General features: G+C 48.6%; 1 protein-coding gene and 1 long non-coding RNA gene across 4 annotated transcripts in view; one reads left to right on the forward strand and one right to left on the reverse strand.

Moving 5' to 3' along the window:
• Positions 1–126: 126 nt before the first annotated feature.
• On the reverse strand, positions 127–8,932 carry LOC148678587 (uncharacterized). Its single transcript, XR_015939490.1, has 2 exons — positions 8,388–8,932; positions 127–492 (listed from the first exon to the last, which is right to left on the reverse strand). It is a non-coding gene; the product is annotated as an uncharacterized LOC148678587 (long non-coding RNA).
• Positions 8,933–9,751: 819 nt separating this feature from the next.
• dgkaa (diacylglycerol kinase, alpha a) overlaps positions 9,752–23,223 on the forward strand; it is a 34,671-nt gene continuing 21,199 nt past the window's right edge. Inside the window, exons 1-2 of one of the 3 annotated variants that reach the window (XM_088634427.1) lie at positions 9,752–9,910; positions 22,014–22,148. In XM_088634427.1, the coding sequence (XP_088490553.1) occupies positions 22,064–22,148 (85 nt within the window). In that variant the 5' untranslated portion in view covers positions 9,752–9,910; positions 22,014–22,063. Of the gene's footprint in view, positions 9,911–9,976; positions 10,671–16,610; positions 16,834–22,013; positions 22,149–23,223 lie in introns of those variants that run through there. The other 2 variants (XM_088634418.1, XM_088634436.1) reach the window with 2 other exon arrangements.

Genomic DNA, 23,223 nt, shown 5'->3' on the forward strand with positions numbered 1-23,223 from the left:
TGTGTTTGCAGGAGCCAGCAGGGTTGATAAGCAGGTCCCAAACAAGGTCTCCAGATAAGTAAGTTGGCATAATCAGAAGCTGGCTGCTTTAGGGGCAGGTTAAGTAGCCCTGCTGTATTCAGTGTGTTGTAGTGCAATTCCAAGCCCATCTTTATTTAGCCAAACTATAACAAAATGAGGGAGGCACAGTGGTGAGCATTGCTGCCTTGCAGCACTGGGGCCCTGGGTTCAGCTCCTGACGTGGGGTGCTGTCTGTGTGGAGCTGGCATGTTCTCGTCAGTTTCCTCTGGGTACTCCGGTTTCCTTTTGCCATCCAAGGACATACTGGTAGGTCAACTGGCTTCTGGGAAACGTGACCCTAGTGGGAGTGCGTCTGTCTGCACTGCAATGGACTGGTGCCTTGTCTAGGGTGTACCCAGCCTTGCAGCTGTTGCTTGCCACTTTTGGCTCTGTCTCCAGCTCCCCTGCGACTCTGAATTTGAAGCCGTGGTTCTAAGATAGCAGAACAGCACAAAAAACATACAGCTTAAGAAAATGTTCCTTGTCAATAAAACATTGATTGGCTCTGAATACCTCCTTAATGCGCTATAGTATTTAGACAGTTGCTCCCAGACACACTAGGGGCCTTTACTATGGAGGTGCTCAACCCCTCGTATTGTTAATCTTTAAACAATGTAAAATCAAACCAGTTCAGGGCTAGGGCCTAATACTTACCTTTTCCTTAAAATAAAAAAATACAAACACCTATTGTTTAATAATAATTGCTTACACTTATATAGTGCTTTTCTGGACACTCCACTCAAAGCGCTTTACAGGTAATGGGGACTCTCCTCCTCCACCACCACCAGTGTGCAGCCCCACCAGGATGATGCGACAGCAGCCATAGTGCGCCAGAACACTCACCCCACATCAGCTCTCAGGGGGGAGGAGAGCGGAGTAATGAAGCCAATTCATAGATGGGGGATTATTAGGAGGCCATGATTGGTAAGGGCCAATGGGAAATTTGGACAGGACGCCAGGGTTACACCCCTACTTTTTTCAAGAAGCCCTGGGATTTTTTAATGACCACAGAGAGTCAGGGCCTGAATTTTACATCTCATCCGAAGGACGGCGCTTGTTTACAGTATAGTGTCCCCATCACTATACTGGGGCATTAGGACCCACACAGACTGCAGGGTGAGTGCCCCCTGCTGGCCCCACTAACACCTCTTCCAGCAGCAACCTTCGTTTTTCCCAGGAGGTCTCCCATCCAGGTACTGACCAGGCTCACAGCTGCTGAGCTTCAGTGGGCTGCCAGTTGTGAGTTGCAGAATGATATGGCTGCTGGTGATAAATGTTCTTTCAAAGATGAAGGGGGGGACAGTTTCAGAAAAGTTAACAAGTCTGCAAATGCACTAACGTTTCAGATGATGGATGTCAGCACTGATTGCCAGTCTCTGCGTTCTACTGCAGCATAGCTCTGTGCAAAACAATCTTCAGAGGTGCAAAGTTGAATAATTTGTTGGGAATTCTGGCTGTTATTACTCTTAACATTATTTTGCTTGGCTTACCCTTGTATCCAGTGTCTAACATTTACATCCATTTATACTGCTGGGTAGTGTGCCTGCTACAAAAAAAAAGTATTTTCTGATGGAGAATTTGTTGTGGGTGTCAGTGATAAACTTAACATCGAAGTTGCATTTTTTTAAACAAAAATGCTTGTTGTTCCCAACATGGACCACAAGATGGCACTATTGTGCAGCATTCCGTTTAATAGCCATTCTGCCAGGCCAATCAGGACAGAAGGACAAATGTAAAACTCGCACTGTACATGAACGAGCCTTAGTACGTATCCCTTAGGACACCAGTCCTGATCTCAAGGTCTCAAGATTGTGGCTGTGTAGTTTTCAAAAGAATCATACAAAAAAAAACCTGTAGCATATATAGTAAATGTTTTCTGTCATTTTTAGAACTGCGCTGAAGAGGTAACCTCCCTGCACTGCGGGGTGTAGTGTAGCTGTCAAAATCAATTGGTTGTTTTTGCTCAGGTCTGAGAGCTCCAGGGTTATCTGAAACCCTGAAGTGGGAGTGGGCATTATGTTGATGCAGGACCTGTAAGGTACTCTCAAACACATGAGCGAGATAGCCGTCGTCCTTGTGTAGTCCAGGTATGGTGTCTATCTGTTACAGATCTGGATGTCTACTGGTTCAATGTCTGTATTAGTTTCTTTTCAATCCATTGGCCTGTTTACGTATCTGGACACCAACCTGTTTGGCAGGTTGCTTATTTCTTTTTTGCTGATTGTTGGTATCTGTTTATCTGGCGTCTGTCTTTCTGACTCTCTCAGCAACACATGCGTCAGTCTGTTTTGGCTCCACTGGCTGATCTTTAGTCTCCGTCTCTCTCTGCACTCATAACTTCGCCTGGCTATCTCACCATCCATCTGTTTACAGTTCGCAATGGTTTCAGAACAGACCGAGGTAGGCGGGCGGGCAGGGAAGGTAGTGCAAAAGAATGTGACAGCATTTCCGTCAGTTAGTGGTGTTTATGGGCAAAATCTGGGCGAGTGACTCTATTGGAAGTTTCCTAATAGTCCATAAATCCTGCACTTTAAATGTAAGTGGACAGATGGGCAGTTACATAGCCCGACCCCCCCCCCTCTTGCTAACGATCTCATCTGTTTCCTCACATGGCACAGGGCTCAGCTAACAGAGGGATTGCTAAAGCACATCCAGGAAATGAGAGTCTCTCTCATTTAAAAGAACTGGCTCCTCTCTTAATGGTTGTGGTAGAGCCCAATGTGTTTTTCCTTCTCTGAAAGCAGAGCAGTGGGGTGGGGAAGTACAAACCACGCAGGCAGCATCATGCTGATGGCCGATCCCGCAGTGCCTGGGTCTGTCTGGCGCTGCCAGCCTGGGCATTTTAATCCGGCCCTGCTTTTTCAGCCCCACCCGTGTGGTCCCTGTCCAGCGCAAAGCACTGCACCAAAACCCAGCTGACCCCCTCGCCCACCCGCAGTGCAGTGCAAACTCTTTAATCTTGCTGCCTCGCAGCTCTTCTGATTCTGCTGCTGACGTGTTGAATTTCACTGGTATCTGTTTTTTTCTGGTGCGACTGCTGACTGTCTGCTGGTGTGTGTGCCTGCAATCAGGGGTTGTTAAGCAAATGTAGCCAAGTCGAGGAATATTTATACTCTTTCACCTGCACTTGGAGGGATAAAGAAAGGGTGTCTCTGTACATCCAGGACCACAATCAGCTGCAGTTCAATGCTTATTAGGGAGGCTGAAGACTGCACCCAGCTCTCAACACATGGGACTGTGGTCATGACTATTCTTCTTGGGGAAAAGCAGTTTAATAAGAGAAACCACCTTTTCTTTTCCTTTGCAACAGCAATAATGCCAACCCCCCTGATCACTTAGAACGGGGCTTAGCACGCCTTCATGGAGACAGAGGCCCACACATTTGTTTTACAGACTTCAGCCTCTGTGGGCCTCCCATTCGCAGCTCTGGGATGTCCTTCAGCCTGGTAACTCGAGCAGGAGTTAAGCAGAGCGAGCTCAGGCAATTCCACGCGTGTTCAGCATCGCTGATGCTTTCACAGGGCGTGCATTCCTGTGCCGTTTGTGATGAAATGCCTGGCAACGAGGTGAGTGCTGTGCCCTTCCAATGTGATGGGAATTGAAAGTATTTTGTTCCAGAAAACAAAGGCGTAAACCCTGTGGGGCAGTCATAATATGAGCATGCTTTACTCCAGTCCTGCGTGTAGGTGACATGACTGTTGCATGGCCCAAATGCACCCTAAAGTAATAATTCTCAATAATATTGCACTCACTGATGAGTTGGCACAGCCACTTACAGTAAAAGCCCGAGTGCTTTATCGTGTCGGTGCAAAGTGCGTGCGTTGCTCTTGAGCAGCGAGTTCGGCTGCTTTTGCAGCTTGAGATGCTACAGTTCACACTGTCTCTTACGCAGCGGGGCGCAAAGCCACCCCTCTCACCCACACTGACAGCAGGCGGCTCGCTCTTTCATCCCCCCAGAGCCACCAGTCTGAACCAGGGCGACGTTCCGAAGCAGGGAAACTGTTCACTCGGCTTCACCAGTGCCAATGTTTACAAACCAGGAGAACAGCCTTCTCTTTTAATACCGCGCACCTGTGTGTGGGCTGGAAGGCCTGTGTCAAAACTGTGTTTCAGTAACTCGTAGCTTTTCGGTGTTCATCCGGCTCAGAGTGTAGCTGCACATCTGCTGAGAAACTAACATCTCGTTCAAGGACACATTTGTAGATGTAGATTGGCGGTCAGTGTGAAGCTCTGAAGCCCTTCCTAGCCTATCTGAAGCCCCCGCTTCTAGGAAGCTTTAGTTTATGTTCTCAGAATCTTCCTGGATTGGGCAATACCTTCTGTCTCAGTTCCACCCTAGGTCTCAGTTACATCATTATTCTCATTATTCAATTAATGGGATCACTGCATTCCTGTGGTGCTGTCTGTGTGGAGTTTGTATGTTCTCCCCATGTTTATGTGGGTTTCTTCTGGGGGCACTGGTTTCCTCCCACAGTCCCAAGAAGTGCTGGTAGGTGAAGTGGATTCTGGGAGAGTTGGCGCTGGTGTGAGCGAGTGCGTGTCTTTGGGCATCTGCACTGTGACATATGGGTGTATCCTGCCTTGTGCCCGTTGCTTTTGTTATATACTTCTTGTTTAATATTTACCTACTTCAAATTACTTTTAAAATGAAGTAATGATTTATTACCAACAATATGATTTTTGCATTTTAATCATCTTTTGTTGACTCAAATATCAGGCAAGTTTGCACAGACCTTTACAAGAACTCATAAATGAGCCTTTCCTGGAAGCTTAGTTAACAGTAAAAAGAAAGTAACCTGAATCATTTTAAATTTTTCATCTCGCTTTTTGTTCCAGCTGAAGTGGAACTTGAAAAACCTGATGTGGTTTGAATGTAGCAGGTGAAACTGAGGCTGAATGCGCTCAGAGTTTTTCCTCAGCCTGATCCTTGAGATCGATAAGGCAGGGAGACGCCCACATGCCAAAGCAGGTCTTCAAGGGGCAGGCTGGTGGGGGGGGACCGGTTTACCTGCCTCCCCTAACTTTTTCTCCCTCCCACTGTCCTCCCTGCTCCCCGCGGGTGCTGATAATAGGCTTCGGCCCACACTGAGCGTGGTGGGTGTGCAGGAGATAAGTGCACACACACGCATACACACACACTACTGAACGTTGCGCTCCAGCCCGGCTTCCTGTGAACGTCTGCGTCAGAATGAGGGTGACACTTGGCGGCAGATCAACATCCTCTTTCGCTTTTGTGGTTGCCAACTTAGGGTGCCTTTTCTGCACCTATGGGATCATTTTTTCTCATATTTTCTTGTCCAGCTCTAAGCAGCTGAATTTTGGGAAGCCAACCTGAGTCACATGTTGCTTTGAAACCCTGCAGTGATCCTTACCCTTCTGTTTCTTTATATTTAGTCATGCTAACAGCTCTCTCACCCTGCAGCTCACAACCGGCAGCCCACTGCAGCTCAGCAGGTGTGAGCCTGGTCAGTACCTGGATGGGAGACCTCCTGGGAAGGCTAAGGTTGCTGCTGCAAAAGGTGTTAGTGGGGCCAGCAGGGGGCGCTCACCCTGGAGTCTGTGTGGGTCCTAATGCCCCAGTATAGTGACGGGGACACTATACTGTAAACAGGCGCTGTCCTTCAGATGAAATATAAAAATGAGGTCCTCTCTGTGGTCATTAAAAATCCTAGGGCATTTCTTGAAATAAGTAGGGGTGATACCCCGGCACCCCGGCCGAATTTCCCCCTGGCCTTTACCAATCACGGCCTCCTAATAATCCCCATCTCTGAACTGGCTTCATCAGTCTGTTCTCCTCCCCACTGAGGTGTGTGGTGGGTGGTGAGTGTTCTGGCGCACCAGGTGGGGTTACACATTGGTGGTGGAGGAGAGTCCCCATTAACCTGTATTTATAATAATAATATTCTAGGAGTTTCCGTTTTTGTACCATACAGAACATGAAGACAATCTGGAGACACCATGAGGGAACTACAGAGAATGCATTGACAGATTGTACAGCTAATTGGTGCTTATTCAGGCTCTTATAAGTAAGCATGTTAAATATGCAAAGCTAGGAAAATTGGGCATTTTACCAGCAGCTGGAATCTAAAGAGCACAGAAAAAAGGTGTCAATTACATTGAATTCTAATCTTACAAGGCTCAGAGCCACAGGTCCTGAAGTCTCAAGTGGCTGCAACCCGTTACAGAAATTATTTATTTTGCTTAAGTTAAATGATTGAAGGCTTAAGAAATAGGCAATGCTGTAACCCTCCTCTTCCTGCTAACCGTGTAACGTCAGTCACCATGACATTTGGTTTTGCTGTGCTTATAGCCCTCCTGAGCTCTCAGAGATGAAGCTGATTTGTCGCGCATTCAGTCCATGATGCCCTGAACACAGCTGTTAATATTTACATGATAAACGAGGAAGCCAAGATAGCTCAATGTGCTAAAACCCTGACTTAGCTGTCTTCATGTTTCACGGGTTCAAATCCAACCTCCAGCTTTCTAAAATTACAACTGGCTGTATTTACATGTCGTAAGAGTCCTGATTATAAAGTGGTTTTGCATCATTCTACAACAGACCACTCTGCTTTAAGCCAGTAGTAGAACACTGCTCTCTTTTTCATTGTATCGCCTGTAGCACAGCTTGTGATATTTTGATGATAAGGCCAAGTACAATATCCGCCCAGGCTGCTCATTGTGTCTGCTGCAGATGTGATGGGCAGATGCACCCTGCAAGCAGGGAAAAATGCCTCTGACTGCACCCTGGGGGTGTGCAGGTTACAGGTACTTTGCTTCTGGTCTGTGCACCTGATAAGCAGCACAGTGGCCACAATCCTACTGTTAGCTCTCCCAGACACAGTCAGGAATGCAGGGAAATCATTTGTACAATTAGATAAACAAGATGGTTTATAATGGAGCAAATCACTAAAGAAGAGAAGGTCAGTTTTGATTGAGTGATCAGATAAATTGGTCCTGAGGCGCCAATAAAAGGACATTAGTGCCACAGACACATTACTAAGACCTTCCCTAATTAATTATTTATCAAACCACCCATTTTGTAGCAACACTAATGTACCGCCCTCTCATCTCTTTGTGTTTTTCTCTGATTTCCCCATTTAAAAGGAAGTCCTCATGTAGTGATCCTTTTTTTTGTATTCGAACAGCCTAGGTTTCCCATGAATTATAACAAACACAGTACAAAAATAAAAGCTGGCTCTTCCATGCAAAATTATTCACGTATTGAGACCAGACACAACCCACAATGTGACCTGTCTTTTAGAAGTGGAAATGTTTGTTTGTTATTATGCAATAACATCCTCTAGCAAAGCACTAATAAGGAGGGGGGACATTCCTGGCATTGCAGGCCTTCACATTATGCAAAGGCAGCAGTGGGCTAACACCTCTGTGTGATCAGATCAGCAGTTCTGCTCTGCTGTTTTGCAGCCCATTCCTGGCACGTAATCTGATTTGAGCCCCCGGGCGCAGATTTAGTCGAATGCATTTGCAGTGCTGGATCAGCAATAACCCAGCTGTGCACACAGGGTCAGTGGAGAGTCTGTCCAGGCCTGCTGGGTGCTGCTCCAGAGCACACAGGTTCTCCTTCCACATTCCTGGTTAGGTGTCCTGGAAAAGCACCCCATTGTCCTGCGTCATGGGCACCCCTCCTCATCAGCTTCCTAATTGGGGTCTCTCCGCTGGTGGACAGCCGTACTGGTGGAATGTTCCTTCTGTCTACATGAGCGCTGTGTTCTTCATATACTACATCCATCCATCCATTGTCCAAGTGCCTTGTCCAATTCAGTGTCGTGGGGGGGCCGGAGTCTATCCCAGCATGCAACAAGTGCAAGGAAGGATACACCCTGAATGGGACACCAGTCGATCTCACAAACACACACACACCAATATCCCCAGGTGCCAGTTAACCTACCAGCATGTCTATGGGCTGTGGGAGGAAACCCATGTGAACACTGGGAGACCATCCAAACTCCATGCAGACGGCAGCCGAGGTCCCCAATTGAACCCAGAGCCCCAGCTCCTCGATGCAGCACTCCTATGTGCTGTGCCTTTGTCCCGCCATCCCATTCCTACCAACAGAGCACTGCCTGTAGCCCCACAGACTGTGCTGGCTGTCATGGGACCCAGCCACCCCCCCACCGCCAGAAAGGTACACTTTAGACAAGAATAACCTGCATGTCCTGCCAGCTGTGAGGCTGTACCGTTCGCTGCCAAGCCACTGGGACACCTCAGTGAGCTTTGGAGCTGTAATGGCTCAATGATTCTTTGCATTAACACGCCAGATCATCCCCAAGGATTACGAAGCACTTTGCATACGGAAGGGGGCCCACCTGACCCGTCGCTGGAGTGCCGGCGTCTCAGGGAGAAGAGCCCCTTCTCTAAGAATTGGGCTGGCCCAGTCTGGTCTCCCCAAAGCTTCCCCTTCCTTCAGCTGCCCATTCTCGGCCTGTCTGACCGACCTGGGGCTACAGGTGCAGGATGGCTGCTCTGTCCCAAATGCAGCTGTGTATGAAGAGGGCTCCCTCCTGGACGCTAAGCATTCTCTGCAGACATGCAAGGAATTATTCTGAATCATTGTTCAAAACCATACTCCTTTAATGATATGTCATCCGTTCCTTAGCTCGTTCTGTTTTTTTGTCCTAGAGCACCCAGAGGTTGCCTCAATCGAGGAATGAGAGTTTTTCCTGTCCGGATTTAAAGGCGACTCGAAAGGCCCTAGTCTTGTGCCAGGCTGGAGCCCGATTGAACTCGGCGAGCGGAGTGTGTGCCGTCTACCTCCGCCGCTCCTCCGCAGGCTGCTCCCCTCCGGGAGCGGGTGGGCGAGATTTTCACTCGCCCTTTTTATAGTTTCACGCACAGCTCTGACGCCACATGACAGCTCCGTCAGTCGGGTTGCGTTACGGGGCCAGATAAGCAGTTTCTGTTTCAAGACGGTCGAGTGACTTTCTCTAACAAGTCATGTATTGCATTTCGACATAGCTGGTATGATGACATATTGCCTCCTTGTACCTGCGGTACCTACCAAGGCAGCCCGGAGAAAAACAGAACAGCAATAATGATCTCATTCAACAAGATTCGACAGAGAATCTCATTATTCTGAAAAGGCGTTATTGATTCTTGAGAAACAGTACTTTCAGGGAACCCACGCTCAAAATCGAATTGTTCCTCGGCGATAAAGTACTCAGTGTGAGGTTTCATTTGAGCTCCAGCAGCGCTCAATCCGTGCTGCTGCTGGGACGCGCGTAACTCCGCCGCGCGTGGGTGTGCGGGAGGACTTTATCCTCCTTCCTCGTAAGAGCCCGTTCAAAACTGAGTCACGAGTGGCCAGCGAGGAAGAAGAAGTGTCCTAACTTAAAGGAGAACATGCAGCGTGAAGCAGTGGTCTGAAGGGGGAGGGGTACTTCAATCATTTCTTCAGTCAATAACTCCCCCGCGTGAGTTACGTGGGTACCCCGCAGGTCGCCAGTCTGAGATATTTTATTTGGTTATTATGTGCAGAATAAATACAGTCTTTAAGTAGGTTTATTCTCGCTCCTCTCCATTTAGTTTTCCGACCGGGTTACGAATCACGCCTCAGGAGCTACGACGCGTCTTCTGGGAGGGTCCCCCTCAGTCTTGGGCGTGTAGAAAAGCTTTTTTTAATAATCTGGGCTGAAGTCCAACCCAGAGCTCTTTTTTTTTTACTTCTTTACCACAACGCAGAAGCCGGGGCAGGCACTGCGGATCTGACAGCGAACCACTTTTGTTTCTGAGTTTTTTTTCAGTTCCTGTGTGCTGTTTCTACCGCTACGAAATCTAAACACTTGCTTTTGCAGGAAAGGGAACAACTGACGACGCTTATCTGCCGATCAAGGTAATAGTATTGTCACTTCGATTTTTTTTTTGTCTTTTCCGACGCAGTTCGCTGTGCGTTTCCCTAAACGAATAATTGCTTAGTAGTCGCGTTTAGGTCTCTCCCGTCTCCTCTAGATCTGTCATTTTGTGATAGCAAAGATTAAGGGAAATCCGAAATATGTGTGTGCTTTCATTAGGCGTTTGTTTCCCAAAAAAACCGTAACGGACGACGTCTAGTTCGCGAATACCCATCTGTATTAAAGCAGTGGATGTGTGTGTGTCGAGCTGATTTCAGTACAGTGTTGGGAGAATCGGACTTGAAGCGCAGCTCGGAAGAGAGATGAAGTAAATTTAGCGGCCGGGGAGGAAGATACAAAGTTTGATAACAACAGATTCACCACAATTCATCTGGGAGAAATCTAGCGTTTTAAAAGTCTTTCGAAATTGTCTTTTCTTGTTTGGATTCAGTTCTCCGTAACATCGCACTTGTTCACAGCCCGGGTCTGGTCAATGAACCGCTCTCACAGCAGACGGAGCGCCGTCTCTTTCTGACGAGAGCCGGCGGCCGGAGTAACCGGCTCATCTGGTCTGCTTTACAGGTGTTGTGTCATTTCGAGCTCTCTTTAGCTTGAATTACAAGCCGAGGGTTTGGAGCCTGCGGGGAGTTACTAAAACAGTATTTTAATCTCCACAACATGGCTGTAAAAATAATGTTTACCTTCGAATGCGCTCATCCTCGACTTGCAACGCGGCGTGTCCCTGCCGAAAACAACCTGGAGGTTTGTATAGAAATGACCCGATTCTCTCTACTGTATAGATCTGAATTAATGTAAATACATTTTCCATACAGAGACTGGGTAGATTTCTACAGAATCATGTAGACCATCTTTAGGCTTTTTTTTTTGTAACTGGGTTTATTTTACCCTACGTTTTTAATCTCCGGGCTTGTTTTGGACAGTTTTACGAATCCGTTCACAAAATTTACACCTGTCGACGGCGATAATGCTTGTGCACCATAAATGTAACTGTAATGTAAGAATACATTGTCAAAAATCATTATTATTCTTCGATTGATGCTTAAAATAAAAAAAACATTCTTGCAATTTTGTGTCCCTCGGTGTATAACCCTCTTCTCCTGTATGTCAACACCGGTTTTAGCTTGGATGGGTTTGATGGATTAATATGTTGGGAACTCCCATTTCCTCTGTTTGCGTTGAGGAAAACTAATTTCCTGGGACACATGCTTGCCGGTGTGGTGCCATCGTAAACCCAGCTTGTCTCCCTAGCTTGGGTATGGTGCAGAGACTGCCTGAGCTGAGCCCTGTCCCGAGGAGAACTCTAAATAGGCACCATCCCTTTCAGTTCAATTCAACATAATGTATTCATCCCCCAAGGATGCAATTTAAGAATATAAGAATTTGTCACCCCTCGTGTTGCTGTACAGTAGCTGAGCTCCCACTATCTTCCTTATCAGATTTGTGGTTAACTTGTCTTTGATTGTGTACCGCATCCCCTGGTTGTTTATCTAATGGTTATCAAGATGACAAAATTGTAATATTAAAGTGACTGTCTGTGGGGGGGTGGAGGGGGAACAAATCAATGAACAGAGACAAACAGCAGAAAAATTCCCCGTGTGTCGGTGGTCTTGCGGTCCACATTGTCACTATGTATGGACCCGTGAGGCTGAGCCTCACTGGCAGGAAAGGCACTAGGCACCCTCCTGCTGTCCGTCTGTGAGACGTGCTTGATTTGTACACCCTGAGAAGGGAGCAGTTTTCACTATGGTCAAAGCTTTGGACAGTGCAGCCTTGAGAACACCGCTCTGGAGCGGCATCACTGGACGTCAGGGACACATCGCGGTGTCTGCACTCAGACATTTCATTTGACCCGTTTAAGGGTTTCTGGACAAAACGGACGCGTTGGGCGTTTGGTTACAGTAGGCTCCAGCATTGCATTGTATTTCGGCAGCACAGGCACCCCACTCCCAGCCCTGGGTGGGTAGCAATGGGGTGTCATAGCAGGGATGGCACTGAACCCCACTTTCTTCTGGGTGGAAACAAGAACTCCCCTGGGCCAGGCAGTGGACTGATGAGAGATACGATAGATACTTTATGGAAATACTCTAAAGTCAGGGTCACCCAAACGCCAAGTTTTCTCTGATTTACGTTTCAGTGGAAAACTGACGATACTTAGCCTTATAGAATTGTTAATGAAACTATATTCCTCATAAAGCATTTCTAAAGATTTAATTTGATAAGATCGTTTTTCTGTATCGTGAGACTCGCTAAAGGTTTATGTATTTTTCCAGGAGGAATTTAGTTTCTGTCCTCTTGTTTTAAACAGCCTGTTGGTCTTCATTCCCTCTCCAGTAGACGGAGCGCAGGTGCTGGCGTTAAATGCCTCCATGACTTTTTTAAGAGGTGAAAACAGTTAAAAAAAAAACATTAGCAAGGGGGCTCAATTAAAGGCTTTGTCTGATGTGCGTTATTAAAACTTCAGCTGTGATGAAACCCAGAGGCTGTGGCGGTTGCTTTGCGTTCCTTGCAGTCATGCTAGAGTGTTAATGGTTTTTTTCCTGGCGTGTGACTGTATCCGCTCTGCTGTAGGCGTCCTCCGCAGGCCGCCCTCTGCCCTCTGCTCTGTCATTCCGTGTCCTGTGATGTGTTTCACCTTGACTGCGCATCAGGCCCGGCAGCTTCCAGTCCCTCGTCGCTCACGCTGAGCTGCCCTCCTTGACACAAGTGGTTAAATTAACAGCTTTCAGCGTTAATGACTCATAATCCCCAGGCATGCCAAATAAGGTTAGAAAACTTGAGTGAAAAGAGGTGCTGTGAGGGTTTCATTCGCCTTTTTTTAAAACAGAAAAATCCATTCCCCATTTCTCGTCTTACCATGCTGCCGAGCGATAAGCACCTGGTGGCCACAGTACAAAAAAAGAAGGTTGCTTCCACAGTACGATTTCTTAGAAAGAAATCCGGAATAATTATCGGCCTGCTCTCCAAGGGTTAAAGTCGCCAAATCTCTTTAGTCTTTGATGCAAGGCGATTGCAAAGCGGGGGGGGGGGGTTCGGGTCCTTGGAGATCTGGGGGGACATCGACCTGCAGGACTGCTTTAGGCTCGACACTGAAATGCGGACCCCAGGCTCACAGCTCGGAGGAAACCCGAATCCGGAGGAAGTACATTCCGGGTTGAATAGGAAGGCTCCTGTCTTGACATGGAGTTTCAGGCTCGTCCAGCGCCAGCCACCTGCCGCGAGGGGATCCTTCCTGGCCGGACTGGGCCGGGACTCCTGGAATAGCTTAGCAAGTGGAAATGAAACGGGCAGCTCGTGAGAGACATATCCCTTCATGCTCTGAAAAGGCACGTCTTCGGCTTTGGGATGGAAATGGCTTTTGTCAGATTGCCACGAGCTCCAAAATAACACGGGTTTGCATCTGGAGAAGCTCCCGACAGGGCCAACAAGTAAGCATTCCAGCGGCCTCCCTTCAGGGGTTGCTGGTGCTAAGTGCTTCCATTTGAAAAAAACAAAAAACAAGTGCGGTCCTCATTTTTTCCGACAGCCACGGAGACGTCGTCTCTTCGGTTCCCTTCCTTCCAAGAGAGCAGACGCAGGCCTCGTTTATCTCCACGTTAGCAAGCCGACGCCGTGCTGCCCCGCGAAGACGGTACTGTGTGTGAATCATCGGCGTCTCCAGAAAGCGCTGTCTGGTTGCACAGCAGAAGCTCTGGCGAGAACGGGGGCAGATTCAGCGGCGCTCTCAGGCGGGCCGTGGGGACGGGCTGGGGCTTGTCTGAGACGAGCTGAGACAGCAGCTGCGCTGGCTGTTCAAGGAGCTCAGCAGCGGCCAGCCTGCGGAGCCCAGAAACACAGGCCCAGAAATATAGAGGAGACGCAGCAGAAACTTCAGGGCAGTCCAATATGAGCAAGGGCCCTTTTCCCCAGACCTTTAGATGTTGATGATGTGCTTCTGCAGTTTTGGAGCTGGAGCAGTTTCTTCAATAAACCCACTTCAAATGAAAGGCCACATTCGGCTTGCTTTTAGCTCGCAGCCTGAAGGAGGGGGGGGACTTTGTATTTTTGCGATGGTGCACTGCGAAAAACACCCAGGGCATCCAAATTTGGAGTCACCAATGTGGACGGGCAGGTTCCTTCTTTAAATAAAGGTGTTTATGCAAAAGCCCTTCTTTTAAACACATTCCAGTTTTGGAATTTGTTTTATCTTTTCAGCATGCAGGGAATGGCAGGGCCGCGCAGCCATTCTTGTCTTTTGTGAAACTTGTTTAAGCGATGAGGCAAAAGCACCTGAATTTTCTCTCTTCTATAAATAGACATTGCTACAGTAGATACAGGATGTAGGTGGCTTAATGGCTGTTCATTAGGGCTTTAAAGGCAGGTAGGCAGGCTAGAAGTACCTAAAACGAAAGGCCTTCAGAATGCACTGCATTCCTTTTGTTTGTTATAATACCAGAGTTTAGACCACCCACGTTCCCTGGCTTTTGACATCTTCGGCTGAGCAAAAGTGGTTTTCTTCTTTACCACAGGAGCTTGGAGAACTTGTGTGTTGCCTGTTTGATAACGTGGGAGAAATGTAGTCTGCAGTCTCTTTTGCAGTTTCACAGCTAAACGTTAGAAAGTCAATAAGGGGAACGCCAGCGCATCTGGGAAAAACAGACCAAACTACAGGGCTTGGTGAATGGGTGCTGCATGTCATCGTCCAGAACAGGCAGAGGAAGAAATTAAAGCTAAACACAGATAAAAGTTTTCTCGATGCTGAGTAGACAGGCACCAAGGTGCTGAAAGCATTCAAGGTCTGCACTTGGAGTCAGTCTCTCTCATTGGGTAGCTGTGACTAGAATTCCCCACTTCCTCCCCGGGGCTTGGCTGAAGGCCCTGGAGCTGGGTGAGGAGCTCCAAGTGGAGAAGGAAGTGCAAAACATTGAAGTTCTCTACTTCAAGTAGCAGGTCGACATGGAAAGCATCACAGTGTCTCCCATGATGCATCAGGATTCTGTAAACATTTGGTGGTAGCAGTGGGATCTCTACCAATCCTTCATCACTTGCCTCCACGCTGCCGCCTGGGGGAAAACGTATGCACGTGTTTTGCACGGACGGTGCCTGTCACCCGCACTGGTGTGAAAGACGGGGCAGAAAGCCACGTTCGTCAACAGTGATTTCAACTGGGGTCGGGTCGGGTGGGGTATGCTGGAAAGGAAAATTTTTGGTGATTCCTTTGGCTCAGGATCAGTTCAAGAAAATCAGATAACCCTCGAAATTCAGAATGTTTTGACAACAGCATAGTGAGAAGACCTCCTTAGGAAGGTTTCCAGACAGCGCGAATCCAGCATGACTCATTGGCCTTGACTTCCAGGGGATGGCTGAGCCGCGCATTCTGATATCGAGAGCTTCGGGCATGTTGGGAGTGTTTACCACAGAGCACTTTTGTCGGAAAAATCCTTCCCCTTAAAGTCTCGCTTTACAAACCACATTCTCTAAATGTCAGCTATTTGAAACCTCTTGCTTCTGCATTTTGGATTTACACCGGCAGCTCGTGTTGTTTCTGTAATTTTGGAGAATTGCAGAACCGGGAAGAACCTGGGTTGTAGGGGTAATACGAGTCGAGCACACTGTGCCAAACAAAGCAGGGACGGTAGGCTTGCCGGACTTGTTGCTTTGCCGAACCAGACAGCGAGGAGTGAGTTACTGTATCTTGGCCTGTGACGCCTGCACTGCAGCGAAGGCAGGTCCTGTATCTGGGGCCTCATTGAGCAGTTTGCTATGGACCAAGTCACTGCAGCGCACACTGAAACATGGAAGGTACTGTAAAAAATCTACAGGTCAGCCAGAAGACCGGGCGGGACGTTTTCTCGAGCCAGGTTCGACTGGGCGTGTCATTTTTCGAGAAGGAGCAGGGAGGTATGGCTTCTGATCACTACAGATCTACAATATATTTCACATTGTGGCTTATCCTTAGAAATGGCAGCCATGCATTTTAACATGAAACTAAAAAAAAATGAATACTAATTGTGTTAATTACTGCTGACGGGATATTTCATGCCTGGTCAGTACCCCTGACTGGATACAGCCCTTAAATCGTTTACAAATGGAGCAATCCAGTTGGAAAACCATACGCCTGGCAGCCCCTCACACCTTACAGCAGTTTGGCCTTGTGCTTCAGGCTGGAGGGCGTGTCATGCTATATACAAGATCAAGAGGAAAGCTGATGTCTACAACACAGGTGCGGAAGTCCCCTAGGATCAGCATAGCTCCGATATTAGTTGATTCTTTTAAAGGAGTGCCACCTCTGTGACGTGATGAGGTTATTCTATTTTCTGCCCACTTCCCCCTTGCAGTTTGGAGCAGCCCGTTGGGATTCACCCTCAGGCACCACTTCGCTCCCTAATTACTTGGAAACAAGTCCAGCGCAGGCGGCAGCCACAGTTTGCCAAGATCTCTAACAAACTCTCCCTTCAGCCGCGGCTGCTATGCAGCTTTCCTCACGGTCTTCCATCCCCTGTCTGATTAAAGGAGGGGGAGGAGAGGAAGTTCCTTTCTTCCCAGATTCTCATTTCATCATCCACGTGCTTCCTGGTGTTTTATTGTATTTGCTTTATTGCACGAGGCCGGTTTTCCAGTCTTGTTTATCCTGTGCTTAGTGGTGCTGCCAGGCAACTAATGCAGCGTACCTGCCTTCCGCATGCACTGTGCTGGGGGTGGCTGTCCAGGGCCCCGGGAGTCTAGGTTCAGTGTGGTCCTCCCTGCCTAAATCAAGTGTTGGATCTGGAGCTGTTGGTGAGCACTGCAGTCTGAGCCAGGCCCCTCACGCTCTTTTGAGTGCTTCTCTTCTTCCGGCGACTGATGTCCTGCGCAAGACAGCGGAATGGCGTGAGCTGAAGGGGCCGTGGTCTTCAGATCGGCGCCTTGCCGTTTGTTCAGAGCACAGGTCCGTGTCCTCTGGCTGTAGGGTTTTAATTGCATTTGGTTGTTGAGCGTGATGAATCTGTGCTCCCTTCTCCAGGGCAACGAAATCCTTGTTCTGAAACCGTGACCAGAGCAGAGCGCATTATTGTAAATGAGAGTCTGGCTAATGCCTGATGCATGGCTTAATTGACCTTGGGGGTTCCTGCGGCTCTCATCGGAAGGAAGGGAAAGCTGGGAGTTCAGAAATGTCAGGGACTTTGTTTCTTGATTTAAGAGCTGCCTGTTTGTTTTTTCGTCGAACTCTCCTGCGCGTGGGCGTGGGCGTGGGCGTGGGCAGCTGGGAGCGGGCTGTGGTCACCCACCCCCTGCTAGCGCAGTCGAGTGAGAGCATGTCCATGGAGAACCTGTTCTGTCCCACTGCCTGCAGCACCAGCGACAGATCCAGCCTGTCAGGGGGGCAGAGGAGGGGCTAGATCTCTGTTTCCAGAGGGCAGCTAAGCTGTCGACTATTTATCCAGTTAATTGGGTAATTAATACGTCCTCCCAGGCCCCAGAGCAGTCAGAAGATACTGAATCCTTTCTCTCCCCAAGCCCTGTGCTGTACATATTTTTAAAGGTCTTCTCAGTCCTAAAAAAGCACCACTAAAATCCCATTTTCCACAATTCCTTTTTTTTATATCGGCTGTCGCTTTGGTAAAATCCCGTCTCCTGCAGCGTAGGTCGGGATGTCAGTGAAGTGGGGGCGCGAGTGGACGTCACTCCAGTGTGGCGCTCATATGAATATCCATTCTGGTTTCCCAGAAACGTTGCATAACACTCAGGCCTAACGTGATCGTGCATTTCCGGATCAACCTGTGGAAATTGGGCCCCAGAGGGCAATATCCTGTCCAATGACGGTGATTATAAAGACAAATTAGGAAACTGAGGCTTAGGTACCGATACATCTGTTTCTGAAGTAATGCAGAGGGTGGGGGCAGGGAGGCCAGGGATATAGAGTACCATCAAACTGCTCAGGGCAATCTAATGCATCAGCTGTCTCGGATTGCAGATCCTATGTTCTTCTGCACTTCATCAGCCCCTGTGTGAATGATCTTTAACGCCACTGTGCAGTGGCTTGCGGTGTCAGCAGTATTACGTCACTGATACGGGTTTAAGGTTTCTGACTTGCAGGCTTCCAGAGCAGGGTTGTATCACAAAGTACCAGTCACCGGCAGGAGGGCTGGGACCCTTGGATCCCTTAGGTGCTACCAACTGGGTTAGATAGGCCAAATGACCTCCTCTTGGATGGAACCTTTCGTATGTTCTGATGGTCTTGTGTGTGGTTCGGGACGCAGCTCTCCGCAGCTGGTCACGCCCTCAGCCGCATCGTCTGTGTTCGTTAAACATCACATTCCCCGAGTTGTGTGGCTCCACGCAGGAGGACGAACAGGATTCCCATCATGCACGGCAGTCTGACCCAGCGCGGTGGCGATGAGCCAATAGCGGACGCCGTCTGGAAGGCTGCTGGTTTTTTTGTGCGTACGTGTAAAAGGGTCTTCTCGTTTCTGGGGGGCATGGAAGCAAGCGGCTGGCGCGTTTTGTGCCTGTATCTGTGCCTGGGCGCACGCTACGATGTGAAACCGGATGTTTTTCTGTGCGTGCAGCTGAATGAAGTCTTCTGCCGTGCAGCGTGGTGGAAGTGTGAAGCCTGCAGCCCTCTCCCCACCCCTCTCTCTCTCCACAGGGCCCGCCTGAAGCCAGAAGCTGTACTGCTCACCGCACGGCAAAAAAAAAGAGGTTTCCAGACATCTGCTGCCTTTGTTTTTTTTTTCCGAACGCGCCCAGAGAGCATGGAAATGTATCTTGCGGTTAAGACTTACCGTTGAACTCTTGTGCTGCAGCCTTCACCTCCACTGCAGTGCGGGGGGGCGATGTCTGATTGCATAAGCTTGACATTTCAGACAGCAGTTCGTGCACACGATCGCTTTTCTTAGTCAAAGCTGTGGTTAGAGTGAACCAGGGCTTCCAAGACCATCTCACTGTTACCCCGCGTCCTGCCAGCGTGACTCAGTGTGAAGTGGGGTTTCGATCTGTCTGCCCCCGCCTCTATTATTTCTGCTCGCCGTTTTCGGCGTGGGTCTGTTGTTCGGGCTACTGGAATGACTCCATCCTCGGGAGCTCGCCTAGCTCTTTTGAGACTATGAAGGCCAGCGTTGTTGGCCAGCTGAACTGTCGAATGCTTGCACACGTGTACACGATGTACAGTGTGGTCATTCTGTGAAGAGCTGATGTTGTTTTATAGACATCAGGACTCTCCAAATCTGTACAGACTTCCCACCACAAGTGAGGGTTTTCTGCAAGGAACCCATGCATGCTTCCATAATCCTAAAGGTTCTGCATTGCTGGTGTACCGCTACTACGTTATGTACAGGCACAATCTTACCTTCTGTGTACCATGCTGTGAAGTTCCCATTGACCAAATAGTTTTAAATTATACTTCAGTGTCCAAATAGTTTTTTCCATCAATTTTCAATAACTGCTTAGTCCGGCACAACCACAGAGTCTCATTTGGCAGGCAATGGGCACCAGGCAAGGTACACTCATCACAGGGCATTCACACCATGACAATTTCAGAGATGCCAGTTCACCTTTAGAGCCTGGTTTCTGGAGTCCTGTATCAACATCCTCTCAATTTCCTCCTGCTTTCCTTGTCTGGGAGTCAGTGTTTTGCCGAATTTTCTAAGTACCCTTATCATCTCCCCTTTTGCTCTTGACTGCTCATAAAGAGATGCTGTTCGTTATTTTTTCTTTAAAATGGACTCTCCAATTTGTTTTGGTTCTACCATCCAGCTGATTTTCGGATTTTCTAGAAAGGAAAGAGGAAGAGAAGGAACAGGGGGCTCCCCTGCACCTCTCCTGGATCGTCACAGTCTGGGCAGCCCTGTGCCGGGGGATCAGCATTGTCAGGAGCAGAGATAATAATAATAATTCCTCACAGTTACAGAGCACTGTTCCGGAGACTCCACTCAAAGCGCTTTATGGATAACAGGGACTCCCCTCCACCCCCTGGATGATGCGACAGCAGCCAGAGTGCACCAGTACGCTCACCACACACCAGCTCTCAGTGGGGAGGAGAGCAGAGTGATGAAGCCAGTTCAGAAATGGGGATTATTAAGAGGCCATCATCTCTCCTACCAGCCTACCCTCGGCAGTGTCCGGCCTACAGCACACTGTCAAGTGGTTTGCTTGTGACGTTCTTATAACCTGGCGGCGGGTGATGTCCCTTTCAAGGCCAGTTAATGCATCTGGCGGCATTAAGCTGAACTGCTTTCAAGATAGCAGCTTTTTTTAATGTAGCGCAGTGTCATCTAAAAGAGCCCAGCGGATTCTAAGTGAGGCCCTTCTAATGTGTTGCTCAGCCTTAATGTGACTTCACTTCATTTGAGCGGAACAGGGAGCAGTGTATTGTATATCCTTGAATGTCTGCTTGAGGTTAGAAGTATCTGCTAAGTGGCTGCTTAGCTGTTAAGCGGCTATAATGCCTTTCAGCCAAGGAAAGCTGAGAGTAAGCAAGCGTAACGCAGAAGGGCCAGGGTGGAATTGGCGGGGTGGGGCCGAGCAGGTGTCAGACCACAGAAATCTGTGGTTGTAAAGTGGCTGCTGACTTGTGCTCGGCTGGGCTTGCCCCCTCCGCTCTCCCTGGGTGAAAGCCCTTCTATGGGGGAATCACAGCTCCAGCCAGGGAGATTTCTGCCAGGCCTGATGTCATCCTGTTGCTAGGGGACAGGAGGAGGAGGGGCGGGGGTTGCCAAGGACAGTGCTACCCCATCAGCTTGACGCCTTGCCCGTTGCCAAGGGCGCCCGTGGAGGGCAACCCAGCCATGCATGAAAGGAACTCCCCACCCCCCCCTCCCCCCTCCCAGAGCGCACAGCTCCCTGATTGCGGTCTTATATGAGAAAAACTGACTCTTGGTAAGGCACTGATTCAAACTCCAGTCTGCAGTCGCTCTGACTCATTGTGTAAACAAGGGAATACCCACCAAGTCTATTTTTAGAGCTCTGACCTTCGGGTATGTGCTTTTGTAGAAAAAAAAAGGAACATTCGTTTGTTTTCGCAAAGTTAAAGAGCTTTTATCACAATATATAAGCACAACAGGCCCACACAACCTCCCTCTCACTCAGTCCCTTGGCTCTGAACATCAGGCCTCGCTGCCTGCGTCTTTCTGACAATGAGCCCACACGGCCTCTCCTTCTCCCAGCCCCTCAGCACTACCCTCTAGCCCACACTGCCTCCCTCTCTGTCAACACCTACATTTGCCTTCTTACATAACTAATGGTTCCTGGAGCTGCACTAGCCGGTATAACCTCACTGTTATATAGTGTGCTCATAAATTTAGATGGTTTTTTTCAAGCAGCTTTATCTGGAAAGTGTTCTTCAGTTGCCTGTGTTCAGAATTGCAGTAGCTCTGAGAGACAACGGTTACATAAGGAAAGTTACAAACAAAACTTGGCCATTCGACCATCTAGCTCCTTTGGTTGCTAGAGTTTAATTGATGTCATCCAGCCACGTTTCAAAAGAAGCCAGGCTATCAGCTTCAACAACGTAGCTGGGTCACATGTTGCAGACACCTACGACTCTTTGTGTAAAACGTTACTCCTGTTCGTGGTTTTAACTTTATCTCCTGGTCCTTTCTCTGCAAGGGTGTGACCACTTCAAGAAATTAGTCTTGTAGACGACAAAAGGATTATGAGATTTCATGATTTCACTATCACTATAAACATCACAGTGTAGAAGTCTTAATTTTCTCTGAATTACTCTGAATGTAATTTATCTGAATTACTTATTACTCTGAAAATACTGCTTGAAAAGTTTCAGCATAATTACCCATTAGATGCAAAACTGTGATTACTCCACAGTGCCTTATGCTGTAGGCTATGGCATCGTAATATATTGTGCTGGACCTTATGCTGTAGGCTATGACATCATAATATATTTTACTGGACATTATGGTGTAGGATATGACATCATAATATGTTGTGCTGGACCTTATGCTGTAGGCTATGATGTCATAACATATTGTGCTGGACCGTATGATGTTGGCTATGACATCATTATATATTGTGTAGGACTTTACAGTGCAGGTCTCTTTTCGTGGGCGCTGTTGCCCTGGGCAGTTTTGGCCTGCTCCACTGACACCCCCTTCCATCCTACTCTCTCTCCAGTTGGCAGCCCGACAGCACCCCATTTCTGCCCGCTGGCCTGGCTGCCGAGAATGACTTCGCCTGCTGAGGTGGAGGGCAAGGAGCTGGCGTCGCTCAGCCCTGTGGACTTCATCCAGCTCCAGCAGTACATCGACTGTAAGAAACCCTCGTTCTCTTCCCTTCATCTCGGGCACAAGAACAGCAGGCAGCTCCCAAGCGAGAGGAGCCGTTCGGCTCATCTGGCCACTGCGGTACTTAGCAACTAATTGATCCAAAGTTCTCATCCAGCCCTTTCCAGAACCTTGGATCAATTTATTATTCGCTGCTTAATTGACTGATTTACTCAATTTACTTCTCCTTTTTTGTTTCTTCTTCCCATCGTTTCTTCCTTGTCCTCTTTCTTCTCTGTGCAATCCCAACGGAGCTCCCACGCGCGAGCCCGTGGCTGCTGTTCGGTTATTGAACTGATGAAGCACCTTCTCTAGCGGGTGATCGGAGACGCGTTTTTCTTTCTGGGTCATTCACCGAGGCATGTGTTTGTGCTGGGTTGGCTGTAGTTATTTTCCCTTTGTGGTGTCTAGCAGCAGACTGCACCATGGGATTTCCCAAATGGTAGCACGACATCAATCAAGCACCACCGCGGGTTGGCAGTAGGCTTGGCCCTGGGGTTTTTTGTCCCTACAGCGCGCCCCGTTCCTCACTGGGCTCCTCTGAGCTTGCGGAAGGTGGTATCTGCCCCTCCCCCCCTCTGATCCCACAGCGCTTGTCACTGGTGCTGTGGGCTTGCAGGTGTGAATCGTAACAGAAGGCCTCGCGGCGCAGATGTTGGAGGACATACTGTACTGGCGTGACAGGAGGGCCCTTTGGGATTTGATTTCCCCCGCTCACAAGCAACTCCGGCTTCATAGCTACAAAACGCCCTGTCACAGACACCAAAGTATTCCACTACACGAAAGGGCCAGGCCTCCTGGTACTGGAGGGTTCCAAGAGGGGTGACATCACCATCTGTTACAGCCTCAGTGCCAAGTGATCCCTATTATGCAGGTGCAGGTGTCTGGGTTGGTCCAGTGTTTGTACAAGGGTGCTGCTTCAGATCTGCCGAGCATGAATGGAAAATGACTGGTGGTTCGTAAGTCTTTTTTAAAGGACCTCAGCATCCGATAAAAGTAGATGATTGTGGGTTTTTTTTGTTCCAAGCACTGATTCTGTTCGAAGTTTGTCTTCAGTAATC

The sequence above is a fragment of the Lepisosteus platostomus genome, chromosome 1 (genome assembly GCF_059453375.1).
Source record: "Lepisosteus platostomus isolate fLepPlt1 chromosome 1, fLepPlt1.hap1, whole genome shotgun sequence".
Taxonomy (NCBI): domain Eukaryota; kingdom Metazoa; phylum Chordata; class Actinopteri; order Semionotiformes; family Lepisosteidae; genus Lepisosteus; species Lepisosteus platostomus.